Below are 24,656 nucleotides of genomic sequence, written 5' to 3'. Positions count from 1 at the left end.
AAGAAGACATGAGTGACAGGGAGGAGGAGACTTTGGTAGACAGCTCAGAAGGAGATCAATTATCTAGCTCCTCCTTGGATTCAGAACAAGAGTTAATGATACAGCCACGCATGCGGAGAGCGATGCATAGGCAACAATAACTGAGAGATTATTATCAAAGAAAATGAGGCCACCTGTGGTTGGGTGGGGCTGTGGTAATTAGTGAGGCTGCTATAAATAGCAGCCTGTGGGTTTGGCCATTGCGGAGGATTATCTGATCGTTGTGTTTCGTGCCTGCTTTGCTGGCTTTGACCTTTTGTGTGCTGATTTTTCCCACGCTTTGAAACTAAACCAGGGCAAAGTGTGTTTCACTTTGTGAAAGAAGAAGGACTGTGAATTGCCTCACAGCTGCAAGCTAAGTATCACAGAACTGATAAGAGACGTGTACAAATTACCAGTTTGTTTGGAGACGAGTGCTCTTTGCTATACCAAAAGAGGGCTTGGTTTAAGTGAATTTTCATTATAAAGAACATTGTTTTGAATTTTCAAATGTGTGTGTGTCTGAAATTTGTACCTGTGAATTTTTGGGAGGATTCTACCAGAGAGCCCGACAGAACACTTATAAGTACTTCCCCACATATAAATGCTTTTGCCCTACACACGTATAATAACAAACTGTCTCTCTTGCAGGTCTGGATTCTTCAACAAAAGCAGTGACGATTTCCATCCCACCTTGCCAGATGTTCCTTTGACGGTGCTCAGCCTCTGACAAACTATGTTCAATCCAATGAACCCACCAGTGAACAGCTACGTGGAACATTGCTACCTTCGGCCTCTCCATGGGCAAGGGCAACCTAGTGCCATGGTAGAAGGTCAGTGTGACTGAAAGAGTCTCAGGCGGTGCCTACAACATCCTATTTAAAAGGGGTTTCCAGATTTCCTAAGGACTCTTACCATGTCTGTTTGCCCCAGAGTCTAGGCAAGCTTGGGGTGGAAACCTTTTGTTGTGAGGTTTACTTCAAGTTGGATGCCAACTGTTCTGTTCTGGGCCTATGCAGGTGGAAAACCAAGGAAGAAATCCACTTGATGCTCTTTTAAAGCAAACTCTTTATATAAAAAACATCATTTTTACAAGCAATTATAGTTCATCTTGTTTGTTTGTTTGTTTGTTTGTTTGTTTGTTTGTTCGTCCATTCATTCATTCATTCATTCATTCATTCATTCATTCATTCATTTATTTATTTATTGGATTTGTATGCCGCCCCTCTCCATAGACTTGGGGCGGCTAACAACAATAATAAAAAACAGCATGTAAATCCAACACTAAAACAACTTAAAAACCCTTATTGTAAAACCAAACATATATACAAATAAACATACCATGCATAAATTGTAAAGGCCTAGGGGGAAAGAATATCTCAGTTCCCCCATGTCTGACGGCAGAGGTGGGTTTTAAGGAGCTTACGAAAGGCGAGGAGGGTGGGGGCAATTCTAATCTCCGGGGGGAGTTGGTTCCAGAGGGCCGGGGCCACCACAGAGAAGGCTCTTCCCCTGGGCCCCGCCAAACAACATTGTTTAGTTGACGGGACCCGGAGAAGGCCCACCTAACTGATCGCTGGGATTCGTGCAGCAGAAGGCGGTCCCTGAGATAATCTGGTCTAGTGCCATGAAGGGCTTTATAGGTCATAACCAACACTTTGAATTGTGACCGGAAACTGATCGGCAACCAATGCAGACTGCGGAGTGTTGGTGTTACATGGGCATATTTGGGAAAGCCCATGATTGCTCTCGCAGCTGCATTCTGCACGACCTGAAGTTTCCGAACACTCTTCAAAGGTAGCCTCATGTAGAGAGCGTTACAGTAGTTGAGCCTTCGAGGTGATGAGGGCATGAGTGGCTGCTTCCCAGTGAAAACGTAGGAGGGATAAGAATCCTGGCTGATCAAAGCAAATTAGCATTCCAGAGGGATGAGATCAGTTTTTCTTCTAAATCACACAGATGCTTCTCTAAGCGTTCATCAGACAGAGCATTTTGAATCCATGGAGTTTAGCAGAGGAATAGCAGGGTGCTAGCGTGGTATATCTGGAAACCCCAAACCTCGAACTGCCTCCATTACAAACGTTGGAACTCCACCCCGAATTACCTATGGAAAGTGATCACAATTCCCTAGAGTTAAAACTACAGATTAGTTCCTTTTCCCATACAAGTATTCTTGTCTTTTTCTTAGCCTTCTGAAGCGAGCATCTAACAGAGTCTAACCTACAAGTCAAGACATTACCATTCTTGGCATATCTGCCACCTCTGGTAGTCCTTCAGGTTCATCTAGGTCAGTGATGGCAAAGCTATGGCACGGGTGCCACAGGTGGCATGCGGAGTCATATCTGCTGGCACGCAAGCCGTTACCCTAGCTCAGCTCCAATGTGCATGTATGTGTCGGCCAGCTGATTTTTGGCTCACCAGAAATTCTGGGAGGACATTTTCGGCTTCCAGAGAATCTCCGGGGGGATGGGGGAGGGCATTTTTGCTCTCCCCAGGCTTCAGAGAAGACTCTGGAGCAGGGATCCCCAAACTTGGCAATTTTAAGACTTGTGAACTTCAACTCCCAGATTCAGCCAGCTATTCTGTGTTTTGGTATTTTATGCTATGCTTGCTGAAGAATTCTGGGAGTTGAAGTCCACAGACCCACCGGGCCCAGCAGAGGTTGGGAAATGGGCTGTTTCAGGCCTCCAGAGGGCATTGAATTATGGGTGTGGGCACTCGCACATGCACAATAGCACACACACACACACTTTCGACACCCGAGGAAATAGATTTCAGATTTAATTGGATTTGTATACTGCCCCTCTCCAAGGACTCGGGGCGGCTCACAGCATGTAGAGAAAAACAAGGAACAGTAATAACAATCCAATTAATAATACGTTAAAAAACAATATTTAAAATTCTAATTAAAAAAAACTATCAATACCATTCATTCAACAATCAAACTAGAGCATTGATTGGTCAGGGGGGGGGAAATCTATGGAACCCCAGGCCTGGCGGCAAAGATGGGTTTTTAAACTCTTTCGGAAGGCAAGGAGAGTGGGGGCAGTACGAATCTCCGAGGGAAGCTGATTCCAGAGGGCCAGGGCCCTCACAGAGAAGGCTCTTCCCCTAGGTCCCACCAGCCGACATTGCTTGGTCGACAGGACCCTAAGGAGACCAACTCTGTGGGACCTCACCGGTCGCTGGGATTTGTGCAGCAGAAGGCGGCCTCGAAGATAATCTGGTCCTATGCCATGTAGGGCTTTATAGAAAGGAAGAATAGAATAGAATAGAAGGTGAGGGGGAAGGGAAAGATAGAACTGGTGAAATAAAATGAAATGGAACAAAATTGTATTCTACAATCCTATTTGGACCGGGACTCACTGCTCACAGTCACTCATGCCCTCGTCACCTCGAGGTTCAACTACTGTAACGCTCTCTACATGGGGCTACCTTTGAAAAGTGTTCGGAAACTTCAGATCGTGCAGAATGCAGTTGCGAGAGCAATCATGGGCTTTCCCAAATATGCCCATGTTACTCCAACACTCCGCAGTCTGCATTGGTTGCCGATCAGTTTCCGGTCACAATTCAAAGTGTTGGTTATGACCTATAAAGCCCTTCATGGCATCGGACCAGAATATCTCTGAGACCGCCTTCTGCTGCACAAATCCCAGTGACCAATTAGGTCCCACAGAGTGGGCCTTCTCCGGGTCCCGTCAACTAAACAATGTCGTTTGGCGGGCCCCAGGGGAAGAGCCTTCTCTGTGGTGGCCCCGACTCTCTGGAACCAGCTCCCCCCAGAGATTAGAACTGCCCCTACTCTCCTTGCCTTTGTCGTCAGGCATGGGGGAACTGAGATATCTCCCACAGGCCTATATAATTTATGTATGGTATGTTTGTAGGTATGTCTGCTTAAAAATGGGGTTTTTTAACTATTTTAAATTTTAAATTGTAAATTATTAGATTTGTCAGGAACTGTTTTTATTGTGTTGTGAGCCGCCCCGAGTCTACGGATAGGGGCAGCATACAAATTTAATTAATTAATTAATTAATTTGTGGTACTGTCAGCATTCCACACTGGTAAAACAACCAATGATGGATATACTGTATTTAAACCAGAGTATATGCAGCACTGGTGGCTTGTTCAGACAACAATACAAGTCAACAGGATATTAAAGGTATTATTTACAGCAGGGGTCCCCAACCACCGGGCCGCGGACCAGTACCGGGCCGCGGGGCATGTTGCACCGGTCCATGGAGTCAGCAGCTGCCGGCCCTCATGCCGCCACCCCCTCCCTCCAGCGCTTCACCTCCCGCCGGGCAAGAGGCCTCGGGAGGCAGGTTCTGCCGGCCACAGGACGATGGATGGGACAGAGGGGCGGGAAGGACCGAGAGGCTCAAGCCTCTTTTGGCTTCTGCCACGGGGCGCTTTTGCGTTTTTGGCTGGGGGGAGGAAGGAGGGCCAGCTCCCGCTGGGCAAGAGGGCTTGGGAGGCAGGTTCTGCCGGCCACAGGACGATGGCGGGAAAGAGGGGCGGGGAGGACCAGCACCCCCATGCTTAATCCCGCCCCCAACCATGCCTCTTTCCGCCCCCACTGGGCCATAGAAAAATTGTCTTGCTGAAACTGGTCCCTGGTGGAAAAAACGTTGGGGACCACTGATTTACAGGATATACACAGTAATTATAATACAGATATATTATCTCCATCACACACATAGACATAATATACCATTTAGTATTAGCACATAGCCTATTCCCTTATTACTTTTACATCCATATAATATATTCTTCACAATATCTTGCACACAGCTCTTAGTATAGTCTATTCAATATATTGCACACAGCTCAGAGATTAATACTTAACCAGTATATATAAATTGCAATATAACCAACATTACATGATAAGGCAGCACAACATAACACATAGCAAAACAGAATGAGAATGTAACAGAGGGCAGCAGGCCTGCCTCCATTATCAAATTGCAGCCTAGCCCATAATTGCTGCCTGGCTCTTAAAGCAATATCACTATTTCCTTCTAACATTCTATGCTGGCTTATCTATAATATATTGGAAACCCAACCAAAACAGTATGTGGTACTGTCTTCAGAACTAGTGGGAAAAACCAATTTTATGCCTCATTTGTAAATTCCCAGATGTATTTATCCAACTACTGATGGAAGTAAGATTCTCTAACTAAGTGGTCTTTAGTTTTAAGTAACAGGTCATTTCTATAATGTCTCAGTCTACTTGTCTCACCTTTCTCTCTCTTTCCCTCCATATTTACGGCTTGCTTTGTTTTGCCTGCCCTTCACAGGCATCAGTGATTTACCATATTATCACCAAACCAACTCAGTGGGGAATCACCACGCCTACGGATTGGTACCTGGAGGTGAACATCCTTCTCATACTGATGGTAAGGTGGATTTTTAAGGGAACTGTGGAAAATGGGAGGCCTTTAGTGCAGGGGTCTCCAACCTTGGCAACTTTATGACTTGTGGACTTCAATTCCCAGAATTCCTGTGCTGGCTGAGGAATTCTGGGAGTTGAAGTCCACAAGTCATAAAGTTGCCAAAGTTGGAGATCTCTGCTTTAGTGGGCATAGATTATGAAATGATCAGCCAAGGATAGATCCTCTCCCTCTCCCCAGCAATAATGATTTTATCCAAGGCACCCCTTTCAGTTCACTCCATTTCATTTCCATATTGATGTGAGAGGTGAGTTTCCTAGCAGATGAACTGCTGCCTCCTTGGTCTCCACCGCTTCTGAGATGCCTCTGAAATGCCCTATTTGATTTCTCTTTGAAGAATTTTCTGCAGCCATATTGGAGAAGAAGAGTCTACTTGCCTGTGAAATCATTTGGGTAGCAAGGATGTGAATTGTTCCACGTGACAAATTAGACAATTAGTGGTTCTTTTTTTTTTCCATTTCCCCCCTGCTTTTTCTTTTTCTTTATGAATTATTTTGATGGCAAAAACCTGTAATATTGCAATTACTTTAAAAAAATTGACTTCAAATATGTGCCGGTGAAATAAACGACCATGTTAGCAATCTAAAGTAAAACTTTGAATCATGATAATTGGACAAAATAGACAGACCAAATAGACAGATGGTAGAAACATTATATGTGGGGGTTTTTTGCTGAATTTGAAAATTAAGGGAGACTAGGATAAATCTATTTCGGCCTTATCAGCTAGCCATACCCACTGGGACTTGAACGTGCAACCTTTGCCTTGTAAGGCAGAGAATTATCCTCTAGGCTACAGTGTCCAATCCCTTCAGCTCTGCACCAGGGAAGGGTTACATATTTTTGTGTCAAATCACCCTGATGTATTGAGTATAGATATACAGTACAGTGGAACCCCGACATAAGAGCTGCTCTACTTAAGAGCAACTCGAGATAAGAGCTGGGAGGGGAGAGATATTTTTGTTCTACTTACAAGCCCAAATTCGAGATACAAGCGCCAAGGAGCTGTCTCCTGAAGCCAAACGCTAACTTCCGCGTTCGGCTTCAGGAGACAGCTGCGAAGCGGCGCGCGTGTTTTAAAAGGTTGCAGCCGGCCTGGGGGGCTCGGGGGGGTGCTTGCAGCTTTCTTTCTTGCTCTTTTTCTTTCTCTCTTTTACCTTCCCTTCCTCTATTTCTTCTTTTCTTTCTCCTTCCCACCTTCTTCCCTCCCTCCCTTCACTCATTCCTCTCTTACTCTCCCCTTTCATAAGTTTCCTTGCTTCCTTCCTCTGTTCCTGTCCCTTCCCCCTTTCTTTCTTTCTTTCTTTCTTTCTTGCTCTTTTTCTTTCTCTCTTTTACCTTCCCTTCCTCTATTTCTTCTTTTCTTTCTCCTTCCCACCTTCTTCCCTCCCTCCCTCCCTTCACTCATTCCTCTCTTACTCTCCCCTTTCATAAGTTTCCTTGCTTCCTTCCTCTGTTCCTGTCCCTTCTTTCCTTCCTTCCTTCCCACCCTCCGTCCATTCATTCACCCATTCCTCTCTTGATCGCTTAAAGCCGGTCCCTGGTGCAAAAAGGGTTGGGGACCTCTGTCCTACAGGATTGGGTGGCAGAGAAGTTGAACATATGTAAATTTAAAAGTTTAAGAAAGTTTACAAGTTAAGTGAAAGAAACTTCATTATTCATTTATATGTACATGTACATTTCTTCATTAAAAACATGTCTTTCTGCATAATTTAGACTAACTTTGTGAGTTTTTTGAGGGCTGGAACCAATTAAAATTATTTACATTAATTCCTATGGGGAAAAGTCGTTCGAGATAAGAGCTGCTCGACTTAAGAGCCCAGGTCCGGAACGAATTAAACTCGTATCTCGAGGTACCACTGTATATATATACTGTATATATATATACTGTATAGATGGATGGATGGATGGATGGATGGATGGATGGATGGATGGACAGGCGGACGGACGGACGGACGGACAGACAGATGATAGGCAGCCAGAGAAGACAGACAGACAGAAAGACATTTTAATATCCAAAACTTTATTGAAGAGTTCTTGGAGCCATCTTGACAGATCTTATTATGCATTTATGTAAAATAAATTATATGTGTGTATCTGTGAGTTTTTTTCGTCGAGTCACCCTGGTATATTGAAGGAGCATTACAGCTTCCTTTTTTGCCTCTCGGCCCTTGGCCATAAGCTTTTTATAGCTGACAACTATAATCTATAAGTACTTATTTACAAGGCAGGGGCCCCAAGTTCAAATCCCAGTAAGGGTGTGGCTACCTGATGAAGGCAAATAAGCCCAAAATAGATCTATAGTAGTCTCCCTTTTCATTATCAGCAAAATATGTTACACACAGGCACACACACACACACACACACGTATGTGTATGTTTCTGTTGAAATAAGATTAGGGAGAGAATCCTGCTTGAAACTAGAGGCAACCATTGCCAATTCATACTAACAGTCCTGGGGCTGATTGTCTCATTGGAGTTTCCTTTGTTCTTCCTGTGTGTTTCCCTAGGTAGTCGTTTTTCTACACCCCGGAGCACAGCAAAGCTGACCAAAAAGCGGGCCCTGTCCATCTCGCCACTCTCAGATGCCAGCATCGATCTGCAAACTGTCATCCGCACTTCTCCCAATTCTCTGGTGGCTTACATCAACTCTCGCTGTGCTTCAGCTGGGGGCTCCTATGGGCACCTCTCCATCGGAGCTGTCAGGTAGACATGTTATTCAGGTAGACAGCCCTCAGAGACTGCAGAAACATAGGAAGTTGAAGCCTTCTTAGTTTAAGATAGATAGATAGATAGATAGATAGATAGATAGATAGATAGATAGATAGATAGATAGATAGATAGATAGATGATAGGTGGATAGATGGATAGATGGATAGATGGATAGATGGATAGATGGATAGATGGATAGACGATAGATAGATAGACGATAGATAGATAGACGATAGATAGATAGATAGATGGATAGATAGATGGATAGATGGATAGATGATGGATAGATGATGGATAGATAGATAGACGATAGATAGATAGATAGATAGATAGATAGATAGATAGATAGATAGATGATAGATGGATAGATGGATAGATGGATAGATGGATAGATGGATAGACGATAGATAGATAGACGATAGATAGATAGATAGATAGACGATAGATAGATAGATAGATGGATAGATAGATGGATAGATGGATAGATGATGGATAGATGATGGATAGATAGATAGACGATAGATAGATAGATAGATAGATAGATAGATAGATAGATAGATAGATAGATAGATAGACGATGATAGATGATAGATAGATAGATAGATAGATAGATAGATAGATAGATAGATACCGTGTTTCCCCGATAGTAAGACAGTGTCTTACTATCTTTTTACCCGCAAAAGCCCCACTAGGTCTTACTTTCGGGGTATGTCTTACATACCCCCCCCCTGCCGTTTCCCGCCTCCACTAACCAAATTGACAGGGTGAAGTCGGGAAGACCCAGGGAGGCCGCCCAGCAGCTGATCTGCTCGGTTCCCTCCGCTTTGACGGCGCTGGTCCGCTCGCTCGTTCCCGCAACCGACCCGCTTCCCCGACACGCGTCTGGAGGGGAGGAGCCGCTCTGCGCAGTTGGGCAGCCCCACCTGCCTGCCGGAAAGGAGGCGGGCGAAGGAGGGCGCAGCTCCGGCCGCCCGCTCGGCTCGCTTCTACAACTTCGGACCAGCGCCGTCCTTCGCCTCGCATTTCCGGGTTGGCGAGCCTGGATTGTTTTTCCTGCGAGCGCTGGTCCCCGCTAAGCCTTCTGCGCCTGACTCTGCGAGGCGAGAGGGAAGAAGGAGAAGCGCTTCTCCTTCTTCCCTCTCGCCTCGCCGAGTGAGACTTCGGACCAGCGCCGTCCTTCGCCTCGCATTTCCGGGTTGGCGAGCCTGGATTGTTTTTCCTGAGAGCGCTGGTCCCCGCTAAGCCTTCTGCGGCTTAGCGGGGACCAGCGCTCTCAGGAAAAACAATCCAGGCTCGCCAACCCGGAAATGCGAGGCGAAGGACGGCGCTGGTCCGAAGCCTCACTCGGCGAGGCGAGAGGGAAGAAGGAGAAGCGCTTCTCCTTCTTCCCTCTCGCCTCGCAGAGTCAGGCGCAGAAGGCTTAGCGGGGACCAGCGCTCGCAGGAAAAACAATCCAGGCTCGCCAACCCGGAAATGCGAGGCGAAGGACGGCGCTGGTCCGAAGTTGTAGAAGCGAGCGGGCGGGCGGAGCTGCGCCCTCCTTCGCCCGCCTCCTTTCCGGCAGGCAGGTGGGGCTGCCCAACTGCGCAGAGCGGCTCCTCCCCTCCAGACGCGTGTCGGGGAAACGGGTCGGTTGCGGGGACGAGCGAGCGGACCAGCGCCGTCAAAGCGGAGGGAACCGCCGCCAGGGCACTGCGAACTGCTCCCTTGCTTTTAGTACCGTGTTTCCCCGAAAGTAAGACATATGTCTTACTTTCGGGGTATGGCTTATATAAGCCGACCCCCCTGAAACCCCCCATATGTCTTACAATCGGGGGGGTCTTACTATCGGGGAAACACGGTAGGTAGATAGATAGATAGATGATAGATAGATGGATAGATGATAGATAGGTAGGTAGGTAGGTAGATAGATGATAGATGGATAGATAGATAGATGGATTGGATGGATGGATGGATGGATGGATGGATGGATGGATGGATAGACAGACAGACAGACAGACAGATAGCTAGCTAGCTAGATGATTTATTTATTTTTTGAATTTATATTGCCACCTACTTTCACATGGCAACTCAAGACAGCCCTCAGAGACTGCAGCAACAATTCCTAGTCAGCATAGGAGGTTGAAGCCCTCTTAGTTTAAGACAGACAGACAGACAGATTTATTTATTTTTTGTTTGTTTGTTTGTTTGTTTGTTTGTTTGTTTGTTTGTTTATAGAATTTATGTTGCCACCTACTTCCACATGGTGAACCAAAATGGCTTACAAAGATATGGAAGCACCATTAATAAAAAGAATAACATAATCACTACCATCACCACTCCCGGCAATAGAACACATTCATACTAGCCATGTAATGGGCTCCATCTTGCTCTGGGTTCCCCAGGCCCACTGGCAGAATCATGTCTCCAGGACGTATTAGAGTGGGAGCCAATCTAATCTCTGGGGGAATGATGTTCCAGAGAAAGGGAGCCACCACAGAGAAAGCCCTTCTTCTGTGCTGTGTTGCATATATATCCTTAGGACTTACACTTACTCTGCAGAAAGAGTCACGTCTTCCCAAAGTGACACCAACTAGGATGCCTACTAGAGCCGCTCTGCAGCAGAATCAAGGAAAGATTTAGCCTTTGTTGAAAACTCCATCCCAAACCCAGAACTCTTAACCTGGAGAAGGTATCCACAGAAATGAGCAAGCAGTTTAGGACTGACCAAGGTCATCTTAGTATTTTACCCCTCAGTTTCCCGACCCTTTAGAATGGACAGAACTGGACTGGACTGAATTTCTTTGTTGATTTAAAAAAATTCTAATCCATGTTTTCAAAACTATTGCTATGGGGGAGGGGGGGAAACTATCATAGTTGTTCAGGAGGCAGACAGGCATAGAAAATGAGAGAGAAGGGAAAAGGAAGGAAGGAAGGAAAGAGGGAAAGAAGGAAGGAAAGAAAGAAAGAAAACAGAATATATGTAAATTACAATGAATAGATCATAAGATTGCTTCTTCAAGAAGAACAGAACAAGCAAGCAAACAAGCAAGCAAACAAGCAAGTGAGAGAGGGAGAGAGAGAAAGAAAGAAAGAAAGAAAAAAAACAGAGTATATGTAAATTACAATGAATAGATCATAAGATTGCTTCTTTAAGAAGACCAGAACAGAACAAGGAAGGAAGGAAGGAAGGAACGAAGGAAGGAACGAAGGAACGAAGGAGAGAGAGAAAGAGAGAGAGAAAGAAAGAGAAAGAAAGAAAGAAAGAAAGAAAACAGAGTATAAGTAAATTACAATGAATAGATCATAAGATTGCTTCTTCGAGAAGACCAGAACAAACAAAACGATAAATAATTATAAAAGCCAGAAGAGCAGCAGAATTATTAATCAGAGGATATGTTTGCTGAGTGTAAGATAAACGAGATACTGTATGGGAACAGGAAATAAATAGACTTAGAAAAAAAATAGTGTGGACACAAAATAATTTGTTGACATGCACCATCAGAAATTTTAACAGTTCTAAGGTTTATGTTAAGAAGAATTGGAAATTTATCTTGCTTTAAAGAAGAAAAAGGTCCAAAGAGCAATAGCAATAAGACTTATATACTGCTTCACAGTGCTTTACAGCCCTCTGTAAGTGGATTGCACAGTCAGCCTATTACCCCCAACAATCTGGGTCCTCATTTTACCAACCTCAGAAGGGTGGAAGGCTGAGTCAACCTTGAGCCTGTCAGGACCGAACTGCTGGCATTGGCCAGAGTTAGCCTGCAATACTGCAATCTAGCCACTGCACCACCACCACAGCGCTGAGTCCCAGGAAGCTAACTTTTTCTTTCCCCATCACGCAGTTGCACTGCCATGAAAGCCGCGACCTTTGTTACGCTTCTAAAAAAATGGATTCCTGTGAGGCGAGTGCTTATGCTTTGTCTCATCCCCACAGCCCTTCACTTGGGTACCAGAAACCTCAAGGCATGTCCTTTGGCCACAACCCCACAACCGTTCCCTGTGGGCCTCATGATCATGTGCCTGGCCGGCCGGGGATGATGCACCATATGCCACCCCCTCGTGGGATGCTGAAGCACTGCCAGGTAAGAGGGTGCCCGCCCACCCAGCCCTTTTGTGACCTGTCGCGCTAAAACAGGCATATGTCTTATTGCCTCGAAGATAGCAATACAGTAGTACCTCTAGATATGAGTTTAATTCGTTCCAGAAGGGAGCTTGTATGTCGAAAAACTCGTATCTGGAACAAATGCCTTTAGCCTTTGTTTTTCCCTGCCGAGATAACCAGAAGCAAGGATTCTTGCGCCACCTAGTGGACGCTCGGCTCATATCCCAAATTTGAGCTCGGGTCTCGAAAAGAAATTTCTCTCCCCTTGTGGCTCGTATCTTGGAATACTCGCATGTGGAGCAGCTCGTATCTAGAGGTACTACTGTATCTCACTTCTCACGCGAAATACCGAGACCTGCGGAAAAGAGATGGGGGAGAGAAAAACCCGCCATCACCAAAATTTAAAACTCCTTAGGGGTGCCCTATCACACTTAGAGAGATCTGTTGAATGTGTTTGGGAGAGGAAGATGTGGGGAGTGCTGCGGAGACTAAGGGGGCAGTGTTTGGGGCTGGGGCTATAGCTGGAGGGGGTGCCATCACCTGGAGCTCTCGCCGTCTCTCTCCCACAGCTGAAGTCAGAGTCCAGCCTGGGTAGCCCGCTGGATGCCCTGAGCACCAAGTGCCTGGAGGAGTGCTCAGAGGGTGGCATTTCCAGCCCTGCCTCTACGGGGACACAGGTAACAGCAGGCCTCGGCAATGTGCTCACAGGCCCACAGGTGCACCCCCTCTCCCCCCCTGCCATAGCCAGCTCGCGGATTTGAAAAGAAAGAAGAGAATGACCAGAATGACTGTTCTCCCTCGGAGACAGTGCTACACAACCGTGCTGGTGTGGTTTCCACACCCCGTCCCCTGAACATCCAGCTAGATTAATCCTGAGTAGGGTTATTATACACCGATGTTGGTGAACCTATGGCACGGGTACTACATGGTATGTTTGTTGGTATGATTATACATGGTGTGTTTGTTGGTATGATTGGTCTCTTAAATTGGGGTTTTTAGATTACTTTTTAATATTAGATTTGTTATATTGTTTTTTTATTGTTCTTAGCCGCCCTGAGTCTTCGGAGCGGGGCGGCATACAAATCTAAATAAACTAAACTAAACTAAACTAAACTACAGGTGGCACGTGGAGCCATATCTGCTGGCACATAAGCCATTGCCGTAGCTCAGCTCCAACGTCCATATGTGCCAACCAGTTGATTTCTGGCTCACACAGAAGCTCTTGGAGGCTTTGGGAGGGTGTTTTTGGCTTCCAGAGAGCATCAGTGGGGATGGGGGGGGTGTTTTTTACCCTCCCCAGGCTCCAGAGAAGCCTTTGGAGCCAAGGGAGGGCGAAACATGGGGCTACTGGGCCCACCAGAAGTTGGGAAACAGGCCGTTTCTGACCTCCAGAGGGCCTCTGGGGGCCGGAGGAAGCTGTTTTCATCCTCCACAGGCATTGAATTATGGATGTGGGCACTCGCACATGCACAATAGCACACGCCATGCTCTTTCAAGGAAAAAAAGGTTTGCCATCACTGTTGTACACCATCGCTGCTTTTTCCTGTTTAATAATGGAGACCCGCTTTGGACATGAGAAAAGGCTACCCGTGCACCAAAATTAGCAATAGCGCTTAGACTTATATACCGCTTCATAGTGCTTTTACAGCCCTCTAAGCAGCTTACAGAATCAGCCTATTGCCCCTAACAATCTAGGTCCTCATTTTACCCACCTCGGAAGGATGGAAGGCTGAGTCAACCTTGAGCCGGTGGTGAGATTTGAACTTCTGAACCACAGCTAGCTGTTGGCTGAAGTAGCCTGTAAGTGCTGCACTTTAACCATTGTGCCACTGTGGCTCTAATTACAAAATTACAAGGCACAGCCTTCTTCCTTATGGGAATGTTGGAGAGATTTCTTACATTGGGATCAGAGATGGGCCGCTAATGGAACAGTCAGGTGCTCCGCTCCGGTAGTGATTTTCGGGATGTGTGCACGTGTGCCCCCACATGTGATTTGGCTTCTGCGCATGCATAGCAAGCAAAATGTTGTGTGAAGACACTCGCGCGAGTGAGATTCCGGTGATTTTCACCATTTTTTTGCTTCTGCGCTTGGGCGGAAACAAAAATGCCAGCGAAAATTGCCAAAATCTCACTTGCGCATGTGTTTTCGTGTGAGATTTTGCCGCGCCTGTGTCTTCATGCAAGATTTTGCTTGCTGTGCATGTGCAGAAGCCAAATCTCTTCCGGCGGTCATGCGCACACCCGCCAGACATGTGCGCGCCCGTGACGGCCTCGGAGGTCACACAGATAGTGCCAAAGACGGCAGTCCTTCGCTGGTTGGGATTTGTTTATTTATTTATTTATTGGATTTGTATGCCACTCCTCTCCATAGACTCGGGACGGCTAACAGCGGTAATAAAAAACAGCATGTAAATCCAATACTAAAACAACTAAAAACCCTTATTGCGAAACCAAACATCCATATACACAAACATACCATGCATGAATTGTAAGGCCTAGGGGGAAAGAATATCTCAGTTCCCCCATGCCTGACGGCAGAGGTGGGTTTTAAGAAGCTTACGAAAGGCAAGGAGGGTGTGGGCATTCATGTGACCAAAAAAATGTGATGCTTACATGTGACGAAAAAAAATAATAATAATCCAAAACATTACAGATAAGAACATCATGTGTGAAGGAGACCAACAGTTCTACATGTGCAGCTTATCCATAGGAAATGCCGCATAGGAGAAAAATCCCACCACGAGTACCCGGAAGGGCTTGAGTAGTTGGTTGGCACATCTTTGTGGCAGTGGAGGGCTACCAAAATTTTTACTACCACACTGTGGCCGTGGCTTATGCAGGACGCCCTGCATTTTCTTTCAATGTCTTTCAGTGCAAATTGGGTGCACTGGGGTGGAGCTCCATTTTTGCTACCCCATTGCGTTCCCCCCCGTACTTGCTCAGGGGTGCAGGCACACTGGGAGACAGCCAGCAGAAGACACACTGTCGCTGCAGTGACGGTTGCAATCTGTTGTTTAGGACTGCAGTTAAATCAGCAGTGGTATGGCGAAGAGATGGGTTCCTTAATGCAGCCATAAAAGAAACCCACCCATGACAATGAGTTATGTTTCCACTCCGATAATTCATTCATTGCGCTCACTGGCACCTCCTTCAATCCAAACACATCTTTTCCTGGGATCATATGATGCTGAGGCACAAGCCCGAGATTCGGCTTCTTTAAGAAACCTGCTGTCAAGTCTAACAGGCGTGCCCACACAGGTTTCGGATTGCCGCCTTCTCTCGAAACCCAGGTCTCTGGACAGCCCTGTGAAATGCATTAGAAGCAGTCTGATTGTGCCATTCAGTAGGCGACTTACCACCCAAGGCCCTGACTTAGCCTTACTCCCTGTGACGCCCTGAACTCAACCAGAACCTTTTTACACACCGAACATGTGTTCAATTAGTAAATGATGGTTCCTCGTTCTGCCCTCAAATCTTCACACCAGCCATGTGGTGGGTAAGAAGAGATCAAGAGAACACTCAAGACCAGGGGTAGGTAAAGTTGGCTCTTTATGACTTGTGGACTTCAACTCCCAGAATTCCTGAGCCAATCATGCCAACTTAGGAATTCTGGGAATTGAAGTCCCTATGTCATAGAAGAGCCCGTTTTGCCTATCCTTGCTCAAGACAGTGGTGGGGTTCAAAAAAAATTGGAAAAACGGGTTCTGTGAGCATGGCTTAGTGGGCGTAGTGTGGCTTGGTGGGCATGGCTTGGTGGGCATAGCAGGGGAAGGAGACTGTAAAATCCCCACTTCCTCCTGATCAGCTGGGACTCAGGGGGCAGATAATACATAGTGGTGGGGCCAATCAGAGATGGTATTTACTGGTTCTCCAAACCAGTGTTTCTCAACCTTGGCAACTTGAAGATATCTGGACTTCAACTCCCAGAATTCCCCAGCCAGCATTCGCTGGCTGGGGAATTCTGGGAGTTGAAGTCCAGATATCTTCAAGTTGCCAAGATTGGGAAACACTGCTCCAAACTACTCAAAGTTTTTGCTACCAGTTCTCCAGAACTGGTCAGAACCTTCTGAAACCCACCTCTGACTCAAGACCATGCAACCTTCGTTAGAATGTAAGGTGGAGAGGACTATCTGTTCTCTTTTGGTGAATGGAAGTGAAAGAAAATTTCCAGTGAATTTTCTCAGAGTATCTTTGAATATGCATTTTATTTCCATTCCAGGACCCTTTACTAAGTGTTCTTGATCCGCGAGATGAATTGGAGAAGGAAGACGGCAAGGTGGAAGCCGATGCAGTTTACGAGACCAATTGCCACTGGGAAGGATGCACCAAAGAGTTTGACACTCAAGAACAGCTGGTGCATGTGAGTTGACAGGGTAACAAGGGGTGGGTGGGGGTGTCTTTAAATAAACTGGAAAAGCCCCCGTCCCGATATTCTATCACACATCTCAGAAAAAGAGGCCTGTTTTACTTTTATATAGTTTTCTGGCAAGAGGCCAGGATAAGTACCAGTGTTTGGTACTCAACTGCTTTGAAACTCATCAAATGTGGTTCTCAATACATTTTTACACGGATATTTTTGTCACAATGCTCGTCGTTTGTTGCTTAACACACCAGAGTTGGGTGCTTCCTGGTTCACACCGGTTCTATAAAATTGGTAGTAAACTGGGGATGATGTCAGGGAGCCGGTTCTGTCAGTGCTGGTCTGTGGACGCACCCAACTTTGTGGGGGGGATTTAAAAATATATATATTGGGGGGGTTTGAGTTTTGAGAACTGCTCATGTGCCACCATCTTGTTTTGGGCCTTTAAATTTTTTTTACTTCTTTTCGCTTCTGTGCATGCGCAGAAGCTGAGTTTTGAGAACTGCGCATGCGCCACCATCTTGTTTTGGGCCTTTAAAAAATTTTTTACTTGTTTTTGCTTCTGCGCATGCACAGAAGCTGAGTTATCGGCAACGCGCGTACAGCTACACAGCACGGGAGGAAGCAAACGGTGGCAAAACAAGTTACACACAAGGGCGTATAAGCTACCTCAGCAAGATAAGTTACCTCACAAGGGTCCTACAAAATAGGTTAGATTTTACTTTCCCAAGGAGCTTCATGGCTGAGCAAGACCAACATTAGGAGCTAGAAACATGCAATGTCTGATTTGATTTAAAAGCCAGACTTTCATCGTTTTCTTTTATTAATTACCTTCCCAATAGTCCTGTAAGCCATTTACCACAATGTAGCTAACAAGCCAAGAAGAGGGGGAAAAAGAAAAGAATATTGTAAAATATCCAGTACATTTACCCAGAAAGGGTTAATATATAACAGTAAGAGATACAAGAATCATACTGAAATGAATACAGAAATGTGTGTAAAGCAAAATTGTTTCTTCACCACCCAAAATAATTTAATTTACTCTCTCTAGTTCGTAGTTCTATGTACAGTGGATGGACTTTAAACACCTTCTCCTGTTCTTCTGAAGTCGGGTGAATTCTGAAATAGTCACTGCCACTTAATTCTGGTCCCACAGAGTTGGCTTCTCCGGGTCCCGTCGACCAAACAATGTTGGCTGGCGGGACCCAGGGGAAGAGCCTTCTTTGTGGCGGCCCCGGCCCTTTGGAATCAACTCCCTCCAGAGAGTCGAACAGCCACCACCCTTCTCGCCTTCCGTAAAATGCTGAAGACCCACCTTTGTCACCAGGCATGGGGATAATTACCACCTTCTCCCCCCCTTTTTATTATGCTTTCGGCCTTACTGTATGATGGATTAGGTTGAATGTGTATAATTGTATAGTTAGGGATTTTATTATGTTATTAATGTTTTTTAAATTGATTTAATTTTCTACTATTGGATTTGTAATATATTGTATCACTGTTATGTTGTGCGCCGCCCCGAGTCTTCGGAGAGGGGCAGCATACAAATCTAATAAACTATAACTATAACTCTGTGTGTCGTTTTCTTCTCTAACATCGCAGCATATTAACAATGAGCATATCCATGGGGAAAAGAAGGAATTCGTATGCCACTGGCACGACTGCTCGCGGGAACAACGACCCTTCAAAGCTCAGTACATGCTGGTTGTCCACATGAGGCGGCACACGGGAGAAAAACCTCACAAATGCACAGTAAGTAGGGCAAGCACAAATAGCTGTCATTTGAGTTGGCTGACATACTTAAAAAGAGAGACAGGGTTGTCTAGAGCATGGGCATTGCAACAAGGGCATGGGAGGCAATAGCATTTGGACTTCCAGCTGTACGGATTCAGCTCCAGTGATCTTAGAAGCCGATGTCTTAGAAGAACTTGAAAGATTAAAGATAAATAAGGCAATGGGTCCAGATGGCATCCACCCCAGAGTTCTTAAAGAACTCAGATCTGTCATTGCTACCCCCCTGACTGATTTGTTTAACCAATCCCTGTTAACAGGAGATGTTCCTGAGGATTGGAGAATGGCCAGTGTTGTGCCTATCCACAAGAAGGGCAGTAGAGAAGAAGCTGGTAACTACAGGCCAGTTAGCTTGACATCAGTTGTAGTTAAAATGATGGAGACGCTACTCAAAAAGAGGATAAATCAGCATCTAAAAAACAATAACTTATTGGACCCAAATCAGCATGGCTTTACTGAAGGCAAATCGTGTCAGACTAATCTCATTGAGTTCTTTGACTATGTCACAAAGGTGTTGGATCAAGGTGGTGCCGTGGATATTGCCTATCTGGACTTCAGCAAAGCCTTTGATAAGGTTCCACATAAAGAGCTGATAGATAAATTAGTGAAGATTGGAATTAATCCCTGAATAGTTCAGTGGATTTCAAGCTGGCTGAAGCATAGACATCAGAGAGTTATTGTTAATGGCGAGTATACTGAGCAGAGACAGGTTACAAGCGGTGTGCCACAAGGGTCTGTTCTGGGTCCTATTCTTTTTAATATGTTTGTGAGTGACATAGGGGAAGGTCTGGTAGGGAAGGTTTGCCTATTTGCTGATGACTCTAAAGTGTGCAATAGGGTTGATATTCCTGGAGGGGTCTGTAATATGGTAAATGATTTAGCGTTACTAGATAAATGGTCAAAGCAATGGAAACTGCAGTTTAATGTTTCCAAATGTAAAATAATGCACTTGGGGAAAAGGAATCCTAAATCTGAGTATTGCATTGGCAGTTCTGTGATAGCAAAAACTTCAGAAGAGAAGGATTTAGGGGTAGTGATTTCTGACAGTCTCAAAATGGGTGAGCAGTGTGGTCGGGCGGTAGGAAAAGCAAGTAGGATGCTTGGCTGCATAGCTATAGGTATAACAAGCAGGAAGAGGGAGATTGTGATCCCCTTATATAGAGCGCTGGTGAGACCACATTTGGAGTACTGTACTGTGTTCAGTTCTGGAGACCTCACCTACAAAAAGATATTGACAAAATTGAACGGGTCCAAAGACGGGCTACAAGAATGGTGGAAGGTCTTAAGTATAAAACGTATCAGGAAAGACTTAATGAACTCAATCTGTATAGTCTGGAAGACAGAAGGAAAAGGGGGGACATGATCGAAACATTTAAATATATTAAAGGGTTAAATAAGGTCCAGGAGGGAAGTGTTTTTAATAGGAAAGTGAACACAAGAACAAGGGGACACAATCTGAAGTTAGTTGGGGGAATGATCAAAGGCAACATGAGAAAATATTATTTTACTGAAAGAGTAGTAGATCCTTGGAACAAACTTCCAGCAGACGTGGTTGGTAAATCCACAGTAACTGAATTTAAACATGCCTGGGATAAACATATATCCATTGTAAGATAAAATACAGGAAATAGTATAAGGGCAGACTAGATGGACCATGGGGTCTTTTTCTGCCGTCAGTCTTCTATGTTTCTATGTTTCTATATACCGCTTCATAGTGCTGTTACAGCGCTCTTTAAGCGGTTTACAGAATCAGCATATTGCCCCCAACAACCTGGATCCTCATTTTACCCACCTCGGAAGGATGGAAGGCTGAGTCAACCTTGAGCCGGTGGTGAGATTTGAACTGCAGAACTACAGCTAGCAGTTAGTTGAAGTAACTGCACTCTAACCACTGCGCCACCTCCAGCTCAGTCAACCAGCATCATCAGTAGCCAGCTAACAGCATCATGCTCTTGTGACGCAAATGCCATCATCTTTGAATTTGATCCAGGCATCAGGATTGTAAATACAAGTAGTCCTCGACTTATAGTCCCTAGTTGAGCCCCAAATTTCTGCTGTTAAGTGAGACATTTGTTAAGTGGGTTTTACCCCATTTTACCACCTTTCTTGCCTCGGTTTTTAAATGAAACATGGCAGTTGGTAAGTTAATTTAACCTGGTTGTTAAGTGAATCTGGCTTTCCCATGGTCTCAGCTTATCAGAAGGTCGTATAACGGGATCACGTGACTTTGGGGAACACAGCAACGGTCACAAATCTGAACCAGTTGCCAAGCATCTGAATTTTGATCACGTGATCACGCGGATTCTGCAAAAACGTTCATAAGTCACTTTTTCCAGTGCCCTTGTAACTTTAAGCAGTCATTAAATGAACTGTTGTAAGTTGAGGACTGCCTGTACATAACTTGTAATATTTCCATCATGACACCCCTGTGACCAGCCCCAATCTGCGGAGAGGGGCAGCATACAAATCTAATAAATAAATAAATAAATAAAATAACAATAACAATAGTAGTAATTATTATTACTTTATTATTATTGTTGTTGTTGTTGTTGTTGTTGTTATTATTATTATTATTATTATTATTATTATTATTATTATTATTATTATTATTATGTCAATACAATACAATACAGCAAATGAGATCACCATGCTGGATTTTATATTTCATCACCAGTCGGGCGCTTCCCAAGCACCTAGGACTGCGTGATGTAATAATAATAATAATAATCCCTGCGCATGGGCTGACATTCTTACAGCCCTGTGGTTGGCTGCAGATCTGCTGATTAACAGAATAATAGAATAACAGAGTTGGAAGGAGCCTTGGAGATCCTCTAGTCCAACCCTCTGCTCAGGCGGGAAAACTTACATTTCAGAAAAATGGTTGTCCAATCTATTCTTTAAAATTTCCAGTGTTGGAACGTTGTGCCCACAACGTCTGGAGGCAAGTTGTTGCAGTGATTAAATTGTTCTAAATGTCAGGAAATTCCTCCTTAGTTCTAGGTTGCTTCTCTCCTTATTTAGTTTCCACGCATTGCTTCTTGTCCTACCCTCAGGTGCTTTGGAGAATAGTTTGATTCCCTCTTCTTTGTGGAAGCCCCTGAGATGTTGGAACATTGCTATCATGTCTCACCTAGTCCTTCTTTTCATTAAATTACACATACCCAGTTCCATTAGATTAGATTAGAGCATTTCCACATTATACCGTTTCTCCACTACAAACTTTCAACTCACGAACCTCTTTATTTTCTGCCTGCCTAATCTATTGTAATTCCTTGAAGAAACAAAACTCCCCTGGAAAAAAATAATAAATTGCAAACCCCAAGCCCACTCCACTCCAGTATTTTCAGTGCAATGAAACATATATTTGGCCCTTATTTTTTAAAAAACAAACAAAAATACCTCTCAGCTATTAGGAAAGGCTGCCTTCCTATTAAGACATGATTCTTCCTGAGGAAGAATTCCCACCCAATATTGTGATGCCAACGTAATTTTGCAGTCAGGTGCTTTTCCCAACAACTGGAACCATAACCGTAGGTAGCATTGAGGAATACTTATCCGTAGAGATGTCTGCTGGATTATAATCGGCTTCATTTATTTATTTATTTATTTATTTATTTATTTATTTATTTATTCTTTGTCCAATATACAATACATATAAAAGGGAATAGACATTAAGTGATATATAAAAGATAGGAAGTAAAGAGGAAGAGAAGTAGGTGGGAAGGAAAGAATATATATAATAAAAGGGAAAGGAAAGACAATTGGACAGGGGACGAAAGGCACACTAGTGCACTTACGTACGTCCCTTACTGACCTCTTAGGAACCTGGAGAGGTCAATCGTGGAGAGTCTGAGGGAGAAATGTTGGGGGTTGGGGGTTGACACTATTGAGTCCGGTAATGAGTTCCACGCTTCGATGACTCGATTGTTAAAGTCATATTTTTTACAGTCAAGTTTGGAGCGATTAACATTGAGTTTGAAGCTGTTGCATGCTCTTGTGTTGTTGCAGTTGAAGCTGAAGTAGTCGTTGACCGGAAGGACATTACAGCGAATGATTTTGTGGGCAATACTTAAATCGTGTTTTAGGCGCTGCAGTTCTAAGCTTTCAAGATCCAGGATAGTTAGTCTGTTTTCGTAGGGTATTCTGTTTCGGGTGGAGGAGTGGAGGGCTCTTCTAGTGAAATATCTTTGGACGTTTTCGAGAGTGTTGATGTCTGAGATGTGGTGAGGGTTCCAGACAGATGAGCTATATTCGAGGATGGGCCTGGCATAGGTTTTGTAGACTCTGGTCAGTAGTGTGAGATTGCCAGAGCAGAAGCTACGTAGAATCAGGTTTACAACTCTGGAAGCCTTTTTGGCGATATTGTTGCAGTGGGCTTTAGCACTTAGGTCATTTGAAATTAGTATTCCGAGGTCTTTTACTGAGTGTGGGTTTGCTGTGAGAATTTGTTTGTTCAGTTCATATATGAGGTTTGGGTTCTTTTTGCCGATGTGGAGGGTAGAGCATTTGTTGGTTGAGATTCGAAGTTGCCAGATGTTAGACCAATCTGAAACATAGTCAAGGTCTTTTTGGAGAGTGAGTGTGTTGTCAGTGGTGTTGAAAAGTTTCACATCATCGGCAAAGAGCACACAGTTGTTTGCGATATTATCGCAGAGGTCGTTGATGTATAGGATGAAAAGAGTAGGACCTAGTACGCTACCTTGGGGAACGCCGCTTTTGACAGGGACAGGGGAGGAAATGGCGCTTCCGATTTTGACAACTTGTTCATTGATAAAGTTGACCATGAAACTTACCAGAGATGAAATATTGGAATAAAGTAGAGAAATGGATAAACAAAATAATGAAGGAGAAGATTTAAAAATCTCCTGAATTCTTCCTATTGGGTATTTCAAATATGAAGTATAAAAAAGAAATTTACTATTTAATAATACATATATTGGTTGCGGCAAGAATTACATTTGCACAGAAATGGAAAGAAAAGGAAATACCAAAAGATGTAGAAATATTTTAAAAAATTATGGAATGTGCAGAATTAGACATGATGACAAAACGTTTGAATAATCAAGTTGAAACAGAATTTTATAAAATATGGGATAAAGTATATGAATGGTAGAATTTTAAAAATAGCATTAAAAATCAAATAAGTAAGAATTTATAATTATTTGAACTTATTATTTTGAAGGTTCATAGATAGAACGTAATAGTTTAAAAACAATATAAACAGAGTTTTTGTTTTCTTTCTTTACAGTATGACAAAGTTAGAAGTGTTATTTTTTATATTTTATTTTTTGAATAAGTATTTGATATTTTATAGATAAGAAATTTAATTAATATAAAGAATATAGAGTTAAATTTATTAAGAATATACGGTAGTGTGCATGTGTCATATCTCTGTATTGATCTGATTATAGTTAGGTTTTTTTCCCTGTATTAGTTAGACTTCTATGACAAGCGGAGCAATGGTAGCTCCTTAAATGTTTAATGTTGTTTGTTCTTGTCTGTCTTTTAAAAAATAATAAAAAATATTATTTAAAAAAAAAAAGAAACTTACCAGAGACATCTAGAATCCAGAGGCAGATTAAGGCATGAATTTCAGTCTAGGAGGAAATATTTTAACCTGACTAAACCACAAAGTGGGCTTTGAAGGAAGTTCTACCATGCAGCAAACTTGCTTTTATTTTACAGTTTGAAGGCTGCAATAAGGCTTACTCACGGCTGGAGAACCTCAAGACCCACTTGCGCTCCCATACTGGCGAGAAGCCTTACGTTTGCGAGCACGAAGGCTGCAATAAAGCTTTCTCTAACGCTTCTGACAGGGCCAAGCACCAAAACCGGACACATTCCAATGAGGTATGGACAACTGCTTCAGGTAAGTCTTGACTGTAAGGCAGTGCTTCTCAAATAGTGGGGCACTCCCACCCCTAGGGGGCGGCATGGAGCGATGCCAGGAGGCGTGTGTGACCCAGGAAACATATGTGGTCCGTTTCAATCAATTCCCGCAGACGGGGAGTGTTTTCCAAGCTGCACGCTGCTCCGAGCCCAGAAGAGAAGGCAGCCAGGCGGGGCAGGGAGGGTGCATGGGTTCTTATTGTTGTTGGCGGGTACCGTGTGGCGAACCGGTTACTGCACAAGGAAGGAGCAACCTCTGCAGCTGGGTGAAAGCTTCAAACAGCACCCTAAATCCTCCTTCCACACCATTCGCTGTGAGTGCCTGGCAGAGGTGGTGCTTTTGGGCCAGGCC

At 44.3% G+C, this 24,656-nt stretch overlaps 1 protein-coding gene across 2 annotated transcripts in view; it reads left to right on the top strand.

The window, feature by feature from the left end:
• The first annotated feature begins 754 nt into the window (after positions 1-754).
• Positions 755-24,656, top strand: part of GLI1 (GLI family zinc finger 1) — a 33,951-nt gene continuing 10,049 nt past the window's right edge. The window contains exons 1-8 of one of the 2 annotated variants that reach the window (XM_070736060.1): positions 755-851; positions 5,317-5,415; positions 7,976-8,171; positions 12,097-12,244; positions 12,834-12,941; positions 16,484-16,624; positions 18,227-18,376; positions 24,101-24,265. In XM_070736060.1, the coding sequence (XP_070592161.1) occupies positions 755-851; positions 5,317-5,415; positions 7,976-8,171; positions 12,097-12,244; positions 12,834-12,941; positions 16,484-16,624; positions 18,227-18,376; positions 24,101-24,265 (1,104 nt within the window). Of the gene's footprint in view, positions 852-5,316; positions 5,416-7,975; positions 8,172-12,096; positions 12,245-12,833; positions 12,942-16,483; positions 16,625-18,226; positions 18,377-24,100; positions 24,266-24,656 lie in introns of those variants that run through there. The other variant, XM_070736061.1, reaches the window with a different exon arrangement.

This window comes from Erythrolamprus reginae, chromosome 2, assembly GCF_031021105.1.
Source record: "Erythrolamprus reginae isolate rEryReg1 chromosome 2, rEryReg1.hap1, whole genome shotgun sequence".
Classification (NCBI taxonomy): domain Eukaryota; kingdom Metazoa; phylum Chordata; class Lepidosauria; order Squamata; family Dipsadidae; genus Erythrolamprus; species Erythrolamprus reginae.
The sequence above is the reverse complement of the archived record's forward strand: the minus strand, read 5'-3'. Positions and strand labels throughout refer to the sequence as shown.